Below are 13,279 nucleotides of genomic sequence, written 5' to 3'. Positions count from 1 at the left end.
GCTGCTATTGATGTTTCATAATCTTCTCAGTATGTTGAAACAAATAATGTTCTCCTTTAGGTATTTCATTGATCATTAGAAGGTGAATTATCTTTGTTTTTTTTTGTCCTGTCTTTACCCCAGGCAAATTTCCCATATATACATTTTACAGAAATGAAAATCTAAATTATGTATTACTTCAGCTTTTATAGTTTTATTTTAAAAAGATCACAACTGAATGTGATCCAGTGAAGTGTTTTTCAACTAGACTTAAAAACAGCCATCAAACGGACTTCTTAGAATTTTCTTTCATTTCCATGACTTCGCTGAGTTTCTCAAAATGATGTTAAATATAGATCAGATTATCTGTAATTTACTTTTAAACTGTTCCTGTGCTGAAGGAGGAAGAGGATTCCACGATTTGAACTGTGTGACTTCAAATTCTATAATGTGAATTAAGGCAATCCCTCAATTTATATTCTCAAAATTTATTTATAAGCTGAGGATTTGAAATATAAATGCATATTCTAGGGCAAACAATATTCGAGTGCTATAGATGTATCAGTGCTGCCAGGAGAAGGTACCTTTCCTGATAGTGCTTTGGCTGCTACCCACACAACTCTCTTGGTTTTTTTTTTTCACTCCTCCCCATTCAGTCATGGTTGGGCCCTTTGCCAGTTTCTGGGTAAGGACCCCTCTAGTTTTAAACCATCAACAGATATCTCTGTTGTTTGAAATAGTTGCTCCAGTAGGGTGAGATGAACAGATGTTCTAAGGTTATACTCCCAGCTAGTAAAGTGAGAATGGGGATTTTCATATGGTAGGTGGGGATTGGGAAAGTGGTGAGAGTAAGGCTTAGTGTGAAGGACTTGATCCCAGAGCCTTGCATGCTTATAAATCTGGGAATAAATGATTCTCAGTCCTGAGCACTTTCCTGATCCATCCCCCTTCTTCTCTTTTTGTGCCTTGAGGGCAAGGAGATGCCCTAGTGCTTCTGGCCTGCCATTGTATTTTTCTTGGGCCAGAGCATGGAAAAATATGGCAGCTTTCTTTTCATTGTTTGCTCCTGGAAGAAAAGCACATAATTTAAATTTATGGGTTTTAACCCTAAACTGATAGTTAAGATTCTGATGGCCTTAGAATTCTGACTATCTCTGAGGATGTGTGTCCCCTGACTTTTTAATTAGACCCAGTGAGAAAAGATAGGCAAATGTTTTCACAGTAAGAGCAATGGGGAGGAAGGGGTCATGCCATTCTTCACTGGATCTGCATGGAGTCAACCAGTGGGATGAGTTTGCCAGCTTCTAGCTAGAAGCCACGGAGATGGATATGGCTATGGGCATTTTCTACCTCTTCCTGCTTTTCTTTACCTGTTCTTACCACAAAGATTACTATTCTGAGCCTCCAGGCTGAAAACAGAACTGGCACAGGTGAAGACCGAAAGTACAACAGTATAGCATCAGAAAGAGAGGAGGAGAAAATCCCTATTGTGACCCTATGAAAAGGAAGTGAGTTTCTGGAGCCATCAAACCACATGTCTTGGGCAGCTGTTTTTCCAGGGACCATTTATAAGTGTGGCTTATTCATTGGTTTGGGATTGCCTTTGCAGGGAAAGTGACATTTTTTAAATGCTAAAGTTGTGTTAAGACTGTGATGCAAGACCATTATGAGGTTGTTTAGAGATACTTCAGAAATTAGAGTAAGCTCTCTCAGCCAAGAGTCAGATTCTTCCACTGCCTTAGGAAAGGTACCTAAATTCATTCTACTGATGAAATTCCCCTAAAATGGAAATAAACAGTGAGACTACTGTGTATTCTAGATCCCAAAGATATTATTTATCTTAAGTGCAAAGTAAAATTATTCCAAAATGTGAATTCCCTTGGCAGACATTTTCCTCCCCTCCCTCTGTGGGAATTAAAGACAGTTGTTAACTTTCATGACTGTCTTTAATTATGATCCAAGTCTGAGCCTTGTGCAACGATACTGCCAAACCCAAGCCCTGAAATTAGGATGTCAGCCTGGTACTTTGGGAAGTGTTTGAGGGCACAAATACTTTATTTTTATATTATGTGATATTTTAAAAGCATACTTTTAAAAATACATAAAAATGTGTACTTTAGGTTACACTTAAAAAATTATATTTGAATAAATACTTGAAACAACAAGGGGCTAAAAGGGAATGATTGGTTTCCTTCATGCTGTTCTGTAGGACTGAATTCTTTACTATTCTGCTTTCCTTGTGTTTACTTTGTGGATACCTGGGAAAAGATTTCCTCCTGTGTTGCTTAGTTCTATGTCCAGTATTGCTACCTCTGACCTGAAAATAAATTATGTACTAAAATCAGCATTGTGGTAGAAAGAGTAAAGAAAAAACTTTTAAAATGCTATGAGGTTAGAGGCTCTTAATCGCTTTTTAGAAAAAAATATTTTGATTTTGACATTAACGTAACAGTGTTTAGAACAATATAGTTCGTTTTAATTATGACCATTTCTGGACTATAAAGATGATCTTAAACTCTTGTAAAACAACACAATTAATTACAGAAGCTGAATTTTGTAACAACTAATCACTGGAGTTAAATTTTATAAAAAATGGAATTCAGGAAAACAACAAAAAAGAACAGTGGAGATAGGCATTCAAATCTGTCATAATCCTATTTTTTGTTTTTTTCAATTGAAGGTAGAGTTAAGGGTATTTCTCTCTAAGTGTGTTTGGCCTTGGCTATTGAGATAATACTGGGAAAAGTTTGTGACTGGATAGCTATGGGAGTGTTTTTGTATACTCACCAGCTGTTGAAAATGAACAGATAGATAAGCTATCACTAACTGATTTAGGTGCATTGTGGGCAGGCATCAAGACTGAAGGTGGATTATCACAATCTCAGTCACCTGGGCAGACAGGATTTCTCAGCTATGGCACAAGCTTTGGGACCCCTCAACCTGGACAGGCACCGTACAGCTACCAGATGCAAGGTCTGTATACATACTGACATCCGTCCTTTCATTAACCCTACAAGATAATTAGATTCTAAAGTAGACCCTGCTATTCTGTAAAAGTTGTGGATGATGCTAAGTGGACTGGGCTTGGAGGCAAGATGCCTGGTTCTCATTTGGCTCTTTACACACCTATTCTCTGAGCCTAAATTTCCTTATTTTTAACATCCAGGGATTAGACAGGATGATCACTAACATTCTTTTTCAAAAAGCTCTAAAATTTTTTGTGACGTTGAAGTTTTCTGCCTTTGCTTCTATCAGTGAAAAAAGGAATGGAAAAAAGTAGGAGTCAATGATGTAACATCCTAATGTGGACTATCCTAAAAACTCTGGCACTTGTGGCCATTCAGCTTTTTTCGAGGGGCTATGTTTTCTTCATTATCACATTTCTGGAAATGGAACTGTGATAAGTGTTGGCTAAATGATCTGTCAAAGACCAGGAGATCAAATTGACAGCCACTCAATGTATCTTCAAGATATTGCTTCCAAGGACCCATTCCTGGGTTCTGATTTTGAAACTGTAGACAAAACATAATGTTAAGTACATGTCATATCAGAAGGATGACAGCTGAAAGTTTATATTGTCAAACTCTTTCAAGAGTAGGCATTACTGTAATTGGCAGATTATTGTCATGCAAATGTGTCTGTAAAGTACTTGAAATTTGTTCTTGCATAATTTAAACATTCTCCTAATATACATACATATATATATATATATATTTACTACTAATTAGTTCAATAAATCATATCCTTTCAATAGTGCCAAACTATAGTCAAATTGCTTCCCAGGTGACACAGTGGTGAAGAATCTGTCTGCCAGTGCTGGAGACACGAGTTCAATCCCTGGGTCAGGAAGATTCCCTGGAGGAGAAAATAGCAACTTACTCCGGGATTCTTGCCTGGGAAATCCCATGGACAGAGGAGACTAGTGGGCTACAGCCCATGGGGTTGCAGAGAGCCAGACGTGACTGAGCGATTGAGCACACACTACAGTAGAATTAAATATCTATGTTTAAAATTTTTATTTGCTTTTCTGTATTGAAGTGTAGTTGATATATAATATTACATAAATTATAGGTGTGCAACATAGTGATTAACCTTTTTAAAGGTTATATTTCATTTATAGTTGCTACAAAATGCTGGCTATATTCCCTTCATTGTACATGTACTCTGTATATACATGTGCATGTATGTGTGCTAAGTTGCTTCAGTTGAGTCCGACTCTGTGTGATGCTAATGGACTGTAGCCTGCCAGGCTCCTCTGTCACAGATAAAGAGAACAAACTAGTGGTTACCAGTGGGGAGAGAAAAAGGGGAATGGACAAGATAGGGATAGGCCCGCTTTCCTCTCCCCACTGGTAAGCACTAGTTTGTTCCCTATATCTGTGAGTCTGTTTCTTTTTTTGTTATATTCACTAGTTTTATTTATTAGAGTCCACATATAATTGATATTGAGGTGACTTTAACTGAGCAACTTCACTTTCACTTTTCACTGTCATGCATTGGAGAAGGAAATGGCAACCCACTCCAGTGTTCTTGCCTGGAGAATCCCAGGGATGGGGAAGCCTGGTGGGATGCCATCTATGGGATCGCACAAAGTCGGACACGACTGACGTGCCTTAGCAGCAGCAGCAGCAGCACACAATTGATATCATACAGTATTTGTCCTCCTCTGTCTGACTTATTTCACTTGTCATAATGCCCTTCAAATCCACCCATGTTGCTACAAGTGGCAAAATTTCATTCTTTTTTATGGCTGAGTAGTATTCCACTGTGTGTGTGTGTGTGTGTGTGTGTGTGTGTGTGTATGTGTACATACACACCACATCTTTATCCATTGATCTGTTTGAAGACACTTAGCAACCTGCTCTTTTTAATAACACATATAAACATCTTTTCATATCAATAAACTCTATAGCATCATTTTAATGGCTGCATGGTTTCATAGATATATTTTATTTAATCCATTATCAGACATCTAGAGCGATTCTACGAATGTCTTATGTGCATCCTTAATTATTCCCTTTGAGTAAATTTAAGTGTGGCTAGGTAAATTGTTTTAAACTCTTTTAAGGATTTGTAATGTTTTTACACAAGGAAGGGTTGTGAATTAGAGTGAACACATTAAATATTTAACTTTTAAAAATTTGTCATATTGGAAGGTCTGAGACTTTATTATTTTCATGTGCATTTTTAGAAAGCTGAGCTAATAAACCATTTTTTCTTTTCTAACATGGTGATGTTCATCTTTTCTGATTATTTCTTGTACTTCTTAAACTTTGGTAATGTTTTATAGATATTTTTCTATAAAATATTTTTATATTTTATGATGTTTTCTATAAAACATTATAAATTTCTATATTTTATAATGTTTTCTATAATAGATACATTTCCATTTTAAAGAGCTTTTTTCCCTGCTTGGGGAAGCTAAAATTTTATGGGACCAGATCCATTAATCTTTTCATATTTGTTTTGCCTTTGGTATAAAAAGGGCTGAATTATAAAGTTTTAAAATACTTGATGGCTACAAAGTTAAACCTATCTTACAATGGATGATGTTTATTGTTAGAAGGATACAACTTTTGTGCCTGATTCTAAAACTTGAAAGCTGCCTTGGGGAAAGAACTATGGTTATGTACATGCTAAATGTCAGTTGAGTAAAGGGATAAAAAGAGCAGAAAATGATGAGACTTCATTGAAGAATTGAACCATCTTAGGCTTTAATAGTGAAATGGTTCATAAGGTGAGCAAAGTCTGTAAAGTTCATTTGTGTGAAATAGAGAGAAACCAGACAAACAGATAAATGAACTATGCAATTGCAGAGTCTTGGGAGAGTTAGGGGGAAAAGTTGGGTGCTGTGGTGGGTCCCATTCTACCCTGGGCATCCAGGTCTCTTAAGGGAGAAGTGGATCCTAAGAGCCCAAATGAAATAGGTGAAGTGCCCTCCAGAGAAGAGAGATTACCTACATGTGTGATTCCTGGGCTTGAGCCCATGTGCAGCCAGCCCCTTGGCTACCATCCACAATGCGTTGAGTATAGAAATTGCGAGTAAGTGTTTAGAAACGTTTATGATATGTCATAGTAAGCTTATTATGTTGGTGAAATGAAACACTAACATTAGGAAATCAGACATATACTCTGTCTTTTCTTTTTTCACCTCCTTCTTTTAGTCATACGTAACTATTATATTTTGCTCAGTTGTCAGTCTGAGAAGGATTAGAAGTGAAAACAGGGTTATATCTTGGGGAATTCAAGAAAGGCGGTACTTGAGAGTTCTTTTTTAAGGCAGTTGTAATCTTTTGCTTTTTTTGTTTTGGCATATTTCCTGATATTGGAGATACAGTTCATAATTTTTCATTTATTCAAGTTTATTTCAATAACTGTATTATCAAGTGGCCATATTGCAGAAATTCAAGATCTTTTAAAATTAGAGGATAATCATTTTACAATATTATGATGGTTTCTGCCATACATCGACATGAATTAGCCATAGGTATGTGTATATATATGTCCCCTCCCTCTTTTCCTCTCAGATCAAAAGCTTATGTGGCAGAAAATGCCTAAGAGAACTAGCTAGCTATCAGATGTAAGTATAGCTTTAGAGTATAGAGAAGAATGGAAATGAAGAAGAAAAGATAGTTAACTTGGAGGAGGAAGAGAGTCTTCATTTTAAAGCAGAAATAAGGACGTTTCTAGAACCAAATACAGTAAATGTAGCATTGCTCTCTAGTCATAGATTTCATCGCATCTGGGATGTTGCATTAAAACTTTTTGTGTTTTTAGGCATACCCTGCTTGAATGGTCTTTCCAGTGGGATTTTAGAACCCATTTTCACTAAAATTTTATTTCATATGAATGTTTGTATAATGGCACTTCGCTCATTTTTAGAGTAATCTGAAAATATGATTTTCACACATCAAGCCAGAGAATACCATGCTTTTAACTTGAAACTTGCCAAAATGATGATGGATAATGATACATGATATTCTGTAGACTACTTGCAGTCACATATGGATAAATAACTAAACTCTGATTAATATGAATTTCTTAAACATTAAGTGCATTATAAAAAAAAATGGATGAAATGATATTATATGTCCAGTCGTGGGAATCTGTTGACCTTTGTCTTTTAATACTGCTTTTCAATATAAAACTTTCTATAATGTCTAAAATTATTTTTTAAATTCTCCAAATTCTGTTATCCTTAATGGATAACAGTGATTTTTGTTCATATCACTCTTATAGCTGTTAAAAAGTCTTAGAATCCTGGATGACAGTATACATATTTTAGTGATTTGGGAGTATTAATATTTTACCTAGCTTTTTATCCAAGATCTTTTGACCTTTAAAATATAAAATATGATGAGTTATTCAGAGATTTAGTTGCTAAGGTTTCATATTAGGATTTCACAATATTAGAAGAAGTACTTTAGTAACCAAGATGACTTGAACTAACTCCGTGGTGGCATTTATGCTTTAGGGTGTTGTGCTGATTAACCTCAGGAGAATTTATGATGATCACCTCTTTGGTTCTGTCAGATTTAGAAGGTTGGACTAAAGATATAATCTTGCTTTCCGGCAAACAGTGTAGGTACTGGAGTCAAGCTGCCTGTTGAACACCCTGCGCTTGCTATTGGTGGGACTTCAGCATGGGGTTCAACTTCATGACCCCATTTCTTTGTCTTGAATATTGTCTGTTCCCACAGTAGTGGGCTTCCCAGGTGGTTCAGTGGTAAAGAATCTGCCTGCCAATTCAGGAGATGCAGGTTCAGTCCTTGGGTCAGGAAAATACCCTGGAAGAGGAAATGGAAACTCACTGCACTATTCTTGCCTGGAGAATCCCATGGAGGAACCTGGCAGGGTTGCCGAGTCGGACACGACTGAGCAACTGAGTGCATACACACACCCACTGTAGTATTGTGAGAATTCACTGAGATTACCCATGTATGGGCTTCTATGGTGGCTCAGTGGTAAAGAACCCACCTGCAATGCAGGAGATACTAGTTTGATCCTTGGGTTGGGGAGATTCCCTGGAGAAGGAAATGGCAACCCACTCCAGTATTCTTGCCTGGGAAATACCAAGGACAGAGGAGCCGAGTGGGCTACAGCCCATGGGATTGCGAGAGTCAGACATGACTCATCACTCTGACCAACATCTAGCACTGGTAAGCATTTAAATGCTTAGTTTCATTTAACTATGTTCATTGTGATAGTGATGTGGTGGTGGTGATTGTTGTTATCATCATCATCATGTAATAGTTCCAGATTAGGAAGCACTGCCAAATTCTCCTTCTCTTGCATTTCCCAGGAGGAAAAAAAAAAAAAAAATATATATATATATATATATATACACATATGAAATAAATATAAACATTGGATATATATAATATATATAACCAGCACGGATTGTTCCAAGAACCCAGTAATCAAATAAATACTCATAGCTAGAAAAGAGCCAGATCTAACTAATATGCTGGCAAGGAAGGAAAATCACTGTCAGCAAAGGTCAGGCTTTGTGTACATGATACAAAAATGTAGAAGAAACAAGAGAAAGCAGCCAGGAACAGGGAGAAAATCAGAAGAGAGGAAAGGCTGTGTTGGCCACAGTGGTGGTGGGTGCCAGAGAGCAGGAGCCATGGGTAACACAGAAGGGTCCTGGACAAAGACTGAGCTTCCCAGGTGGTGCCAGTGGTAAAGAACTTGCCTGCCAATGCAGGAGATGTAAGAGACCCAGGTTTGATCCCTGGGTCGGGAAGATCCCCTGGAGAAAGAAACAACAACCCACTCCAGTATTTTTGCTTGGGAAATCCCACGACAGAGGAGCCTGGAAGGCTACAGTCCATAGGATCGCGCAGAGTCGGATACAATGAGCGACTTAGCACACAGGGATGGGAAGGAAAGAAGTAGAAACTCAGTCCTTATGCCCCAGAAATCCCTGCAGTCACAGTGCAACTTTGAGAGGAACTGATGGGGAAAATGGAGGTGAAAGTCACTTTAAACACCACATTATTTAGTTCTGAAGCCACGATTAGGGAGGACAATGGGAACGTGACAAGCTATGCTCTATCAAGGTAGAAAACTCTTGTCCATAACACAAAATAACAGCTACCATTGATTGTGAACCTATCATAGGCCCAAGACTTTTCTAATTATTTTACATATATTGTCTCATTTAATCCTTACAATAACCTTGAACAATGGCTTTAAAGCATAAGAAGCTGAAAATGCTGATGAATACATCAAAATGGAGAATGGCTTAGAACTGTCAGGCCCTGCCATGTTTCTATTCAATTGCATGACAGCACCTATAGGGGAGGCACTTATAGAAAACTACCAAAAAAAGAAAAAGAAATGTAGTTGCCTGTAGCATTTATTTTCTGAAGGGTAGATTTGCTCTTTTTATAGCTGAGACACACTGCGTCACATAGCCCACTATGTAATTAGTCAAAAATACCAGCTCACGAAGCTCTAGAAAAAAATTTTTTAGACAGTTCATTTCTGAGCACTGCTTTTTTTTTTTTCATGGAACTTAAGGAAAAGATTTATTTGGGAATTTGTGGCCATTTTGGCACTGCCTGGCCCTATGAACTAGGCTAGCCTTGGTGCCCTCATTTAGTCCAGGTAAACCTTCTGAATCCTTCCAGCTCCAATGCTCAACACTTCTGTCTGTGGCAGGCTTCTGTGAATCCAGTACATGCTGTTTTAAGCCAAAATGGCTTGGATTTTTGCTTTATATGCACTAACAGTAAAAGCCCATGGAGTAAAACCTCAGGGACTGGAAAATCTGATTGTTTTTACCTTTGCTGCAAGATTCTGGAAAATTCTATCTCTGCTTTCATTGGATCTCTTTTGCACATCCAGTGACAGATTAGAAATTTCAGTGTAACAGAGCAGGACAAAGTGTTTCTGTTCATGGACAACTGCAGAGTTCACTCCAGGAGGTGAAATCCTTACTGTTACTTTTTGATATCTTCCTGCTCTCCCGGGTCAGTCTCTGTTTCTGGAAGAAGATTTGGATGGTATGAGATTTTTCTTCATACACCATTGACAAACATGCAAATGAGCGAACTGAATGAGGGAGTGTAGACTGACAGAGGGTGCCTGGAGACACCTGGGTCAACTGCGCAGATCCTATAGACAGTGTTTTCAATGCTGCCAATCAAAGGACACTGACAACAGGAATGAAGAGGAGGGTGCAAGTTTGTGTTATGTCTGGGGGTTGGGGGTGTGTATACACACACATGCTTACATGAACTAAGAGCAGAGAAACCATTTAGGAGAAACAACTTTAGCCTTTGATTCACCGACCTGTTTCCCAGAATACCTGCCCAGTTTATCAAAAGCAAACTTTATTCTCCTTTTGTATAAAAGAGGCGTCTGATTTCAAATCAATCTTTTAGTTACAGTATTTTAAAAACCACAAGTCTGGACCCATCGCTATCATTCCTGTTCATTCATTTACCCCCACATCCTATACACTATAGACTTAAAGAGTACCATCAGCCACCGAAGATAAGAGAGTGTTCGTAACTTTGAGGCCGAGGGACTTCCCTGGTGGCCCAATGGTTGATTCTGTGCTTTCACTGCAAGGGGCACGGGTTCAATCCCTGGTCAGGGAACTAAGATCCCACATACCATGTGACACAGTCAAAAATAATAAGCTTGAGGCTGAGTCATAGGAAGAAAATGACATTTTGTTTAGCAATCTGTTTGAGGTAAGGAAAATGCAAACAATTTTCACACTAAAAGCAATTCAAATTAAGTCTGGCCTCTTAATTGGTTAAGCTTCAGCTTTGAGGCAAACCCAGCTTGCCATGATAACTTAGTTCTATTGATCGCCGTTTGCAGGGGTTGACCAGCTCGTGGTTTTGTTTTATCTGGTAGTATCTGAAATACACGAATGTTTTGCTGGGCGTGGAAAGGCCTCTGTTACAATGGCAGTTAGAAGTTAAGATTCATAAAGACTCTAATCTGTTTGTTTGGGGAAATGAATTTGGAATTTACCCATCGTAAAATCCTTGATTAGTTTATTATCATATTATGTTCAAAGCAGTCCTGCCTTGTGTTCACAGTCGTAGGTGGAGTGGACGGAGGTGTTAGAGAATTGCGGTGGTTGTGTAGAACGCCTTTCTGAGTGCTTTATTGCCCCAGAATAGCAATGAGGTGAGGGACATTCTGTCATTCTGTAGCAAGAAGGTGTCAGGATTTGCCTAGGTAGATGAGAGGGACTACACAGACGTACATGCACAAAACCCTACTTTGTTTATTTTCTTTTAGGCTTTATTGCTCTCTCTTAGAGGAGAAAATAACGGCAAATTCTAACTCCCTCTTTGTATTCAGTGTATAATGTTGTTTGTTCTGTTAAAGAGATTGGAGGCCCACCCAGTGAGGAAGGGCCATAAATAAGGACAGAGGTTTGTTAATGGGACATGGAAGGGTGACAATTCCATAGTTCTCTGAAACTTACTTACTTGCTCTAGGGCTTGTTATCAAGTGGGAACCATCCAATAATAATCTAATAAGGGCAACCACCCTGATTTCCTTTGGTCTGCCTGTCTGTAGTTTTTTGAATATATAGCTGAAGTCTTTCAGTTTATTAAGCTTTTAGAACTTCAAAATGGCTTAGCAAAATATACTATTAAAATTTTTCCATTACCTATAGAAATGATATTTTTCCTTGCTTGCAAATATACAGTTTTAAGGGAATATTTACTAAACCTTTTTAATAATCTGCTCTGATAAAGCATTTGAAGTTTGCACTTTCTGGCATAAAGTGACAGAAGAAAGTTATAACTGGAGAACTGCCATTTCAGCTCGCCCTGGTTGGTCACAATTTCTCTTAATTGCTTTGCCAGTCTGCTCACATTTATATTTGAGTTTGTGGAAATTTTTGCATTGCAGATTTTTTTTTTCTTGCTTAAGTTGATTTTTTAGCAGGAATATTTGGTTTTACTTATTTTGACATCTTATGTTATTTCAAGTGACAAATGTTGGAAATTGTAGGGAAATCTTTTGAAGTCAGTAATAGCAGTAATTAGTTATCAGTATCCACATTCTTGTCTGTATGAACTGGTTTTTATTAAAATATAGGGAAATAGGTCAATAAAGGTAAATATTAAGGCTTTGCCACCTTTATGACATTAGTTAAAAATTATCTTCGACGTAGAAAAATGATTACTGAGATAAAAAGGAATCGTCCTTGGCTTGGTCCTTTAAAATCCTTCTTATAAGAAAAGGAGAAAACTTTGGTTTTAAAAAGTAGCCCATCTGGCCTTCAGAGGCCTTTCCCCAGGGAGCTGCTCTGACTTCTGCCGCAGAGATCGCGCCTGATGATGGACATAGCCCATGGCAAAGAGGCCAGGGAAGAAAAGCAAATGGACTTTTGTGAAAATACACGGGGGACAAATAGCATCCTGCTTGCTGAGTAAGTGCTAGAAAATGCTCTAAAACATGGTAAGTACAGACAGGCCCCTGCAGGTTCCAGCATTCTTACGTTGGCTGGGATTCTGGTTTTTAATGCAAGTCCTTGTTCTCTGTGAAGTAGACCTTTGACCTACATGTTACCTTTTTTTTTTTTTGGAGCTTTTTTGAAGTTATAGCTAGGCAGTGTTCTCTAGGTTAAATCACACACAAAATGTTGATTTATCATTTTAAATCATGTTATAAATCAACATAGACTGGATTCTTAACTATGAAAAAGTACTTAGGATTTATTAATAAAGATTTGCAGGAATCAGTTTAGTTTTAAACTATAATTGCTTAGCACCTATAGAACTGGGTGGCCACACAGGGTCTCCTAGCAGGACTGTTTCTTGTTTGTTACGGTTGACGAGACCACCACCCTTTCCCTGTAGGAACCCCTCATGGTGACAAGAAGGAAGCCAGTCTTTCTAATATACCATCTTTGGGGTGACTGTATAATTTACTTTTAAAATTATTTACCAGCTTCAAAAGAGTTATAATGAAGAAGTCTTTTAGAAATGAGATAGTTTGTTTCCAGATTCATTTATGAAAAATTTCTCAGATGTCCTTGTCTCTCACTTTGTGTGTCAGTGATGTTTGTGTGGCCAAAAAGTAATACCACTTTCCTACCCCGCCCTCCCCTCGCTTATTCCTTTTCCTTTTGGTAACCCTAATTTTGGTTTCTTACCTCTGTGAGTCTGTTTCTGTTTTGTGAGCAAGTTCATTTGTATCATATTTTAGATTCCACATGTAAGTGGTTAGCAGATACAAGCTACTATATACAAAACAGATAAACAAGGATCTACTGGATAGCACAGGAAACTAATATCTTATAATAACATAA

At 37.8% G+C, this 13,279-nt stretch overlaps 1 protein-coding gene across 6 annotated transcripts in view; it reads left to right on the top strand.

Annotated features, from left to right (window-relative positions):
* Positions 1-13,279, top strand: part of EYA1 (EYA transcriptional coactivator and phosphatase 1) — a 180,759-nt gene that overhangs the window by 38,584 nt on the left and 128,896 nt on the right. For 4 of the 6 annotated variants that reach the window (XM_052651460.1, XM_052651459.1, XM_052651456.1 and 1 more), the window contains one exon: positions 2,815-2,952. In XM_052651460.1, the coding sequence (XP_052507420.1) occupies positions 2,815-2,952 (138 nt within the window). The remainder of the gene's footprint in view (positions 1-2,814; positions 2,953-13,279) is intronic. The other 2 variants (XM_052651458.1, XM_052651457.1) reach the window with 1 other exon arrangement.

This window comes from Budorcas taxicolor, chromosome 14, assembly GCF_023091745.1.
Source record: "Budorcas taxicolor isolate Tak-1 chromosome 14, Takin1.1, whole genome shotgun sequence".
Lineage (NCBI taxonomy): Eukaryota > Metazoa > Chordata > Mammalia > Artiodactyla > Bovidae > Budorcas > Budorcas taxicolor.
The sequence above is the reverse complement of the archived record's forward strand: the minus strand, read 5'-3'. Positions and strand labels throughout refer to the sequence as shown.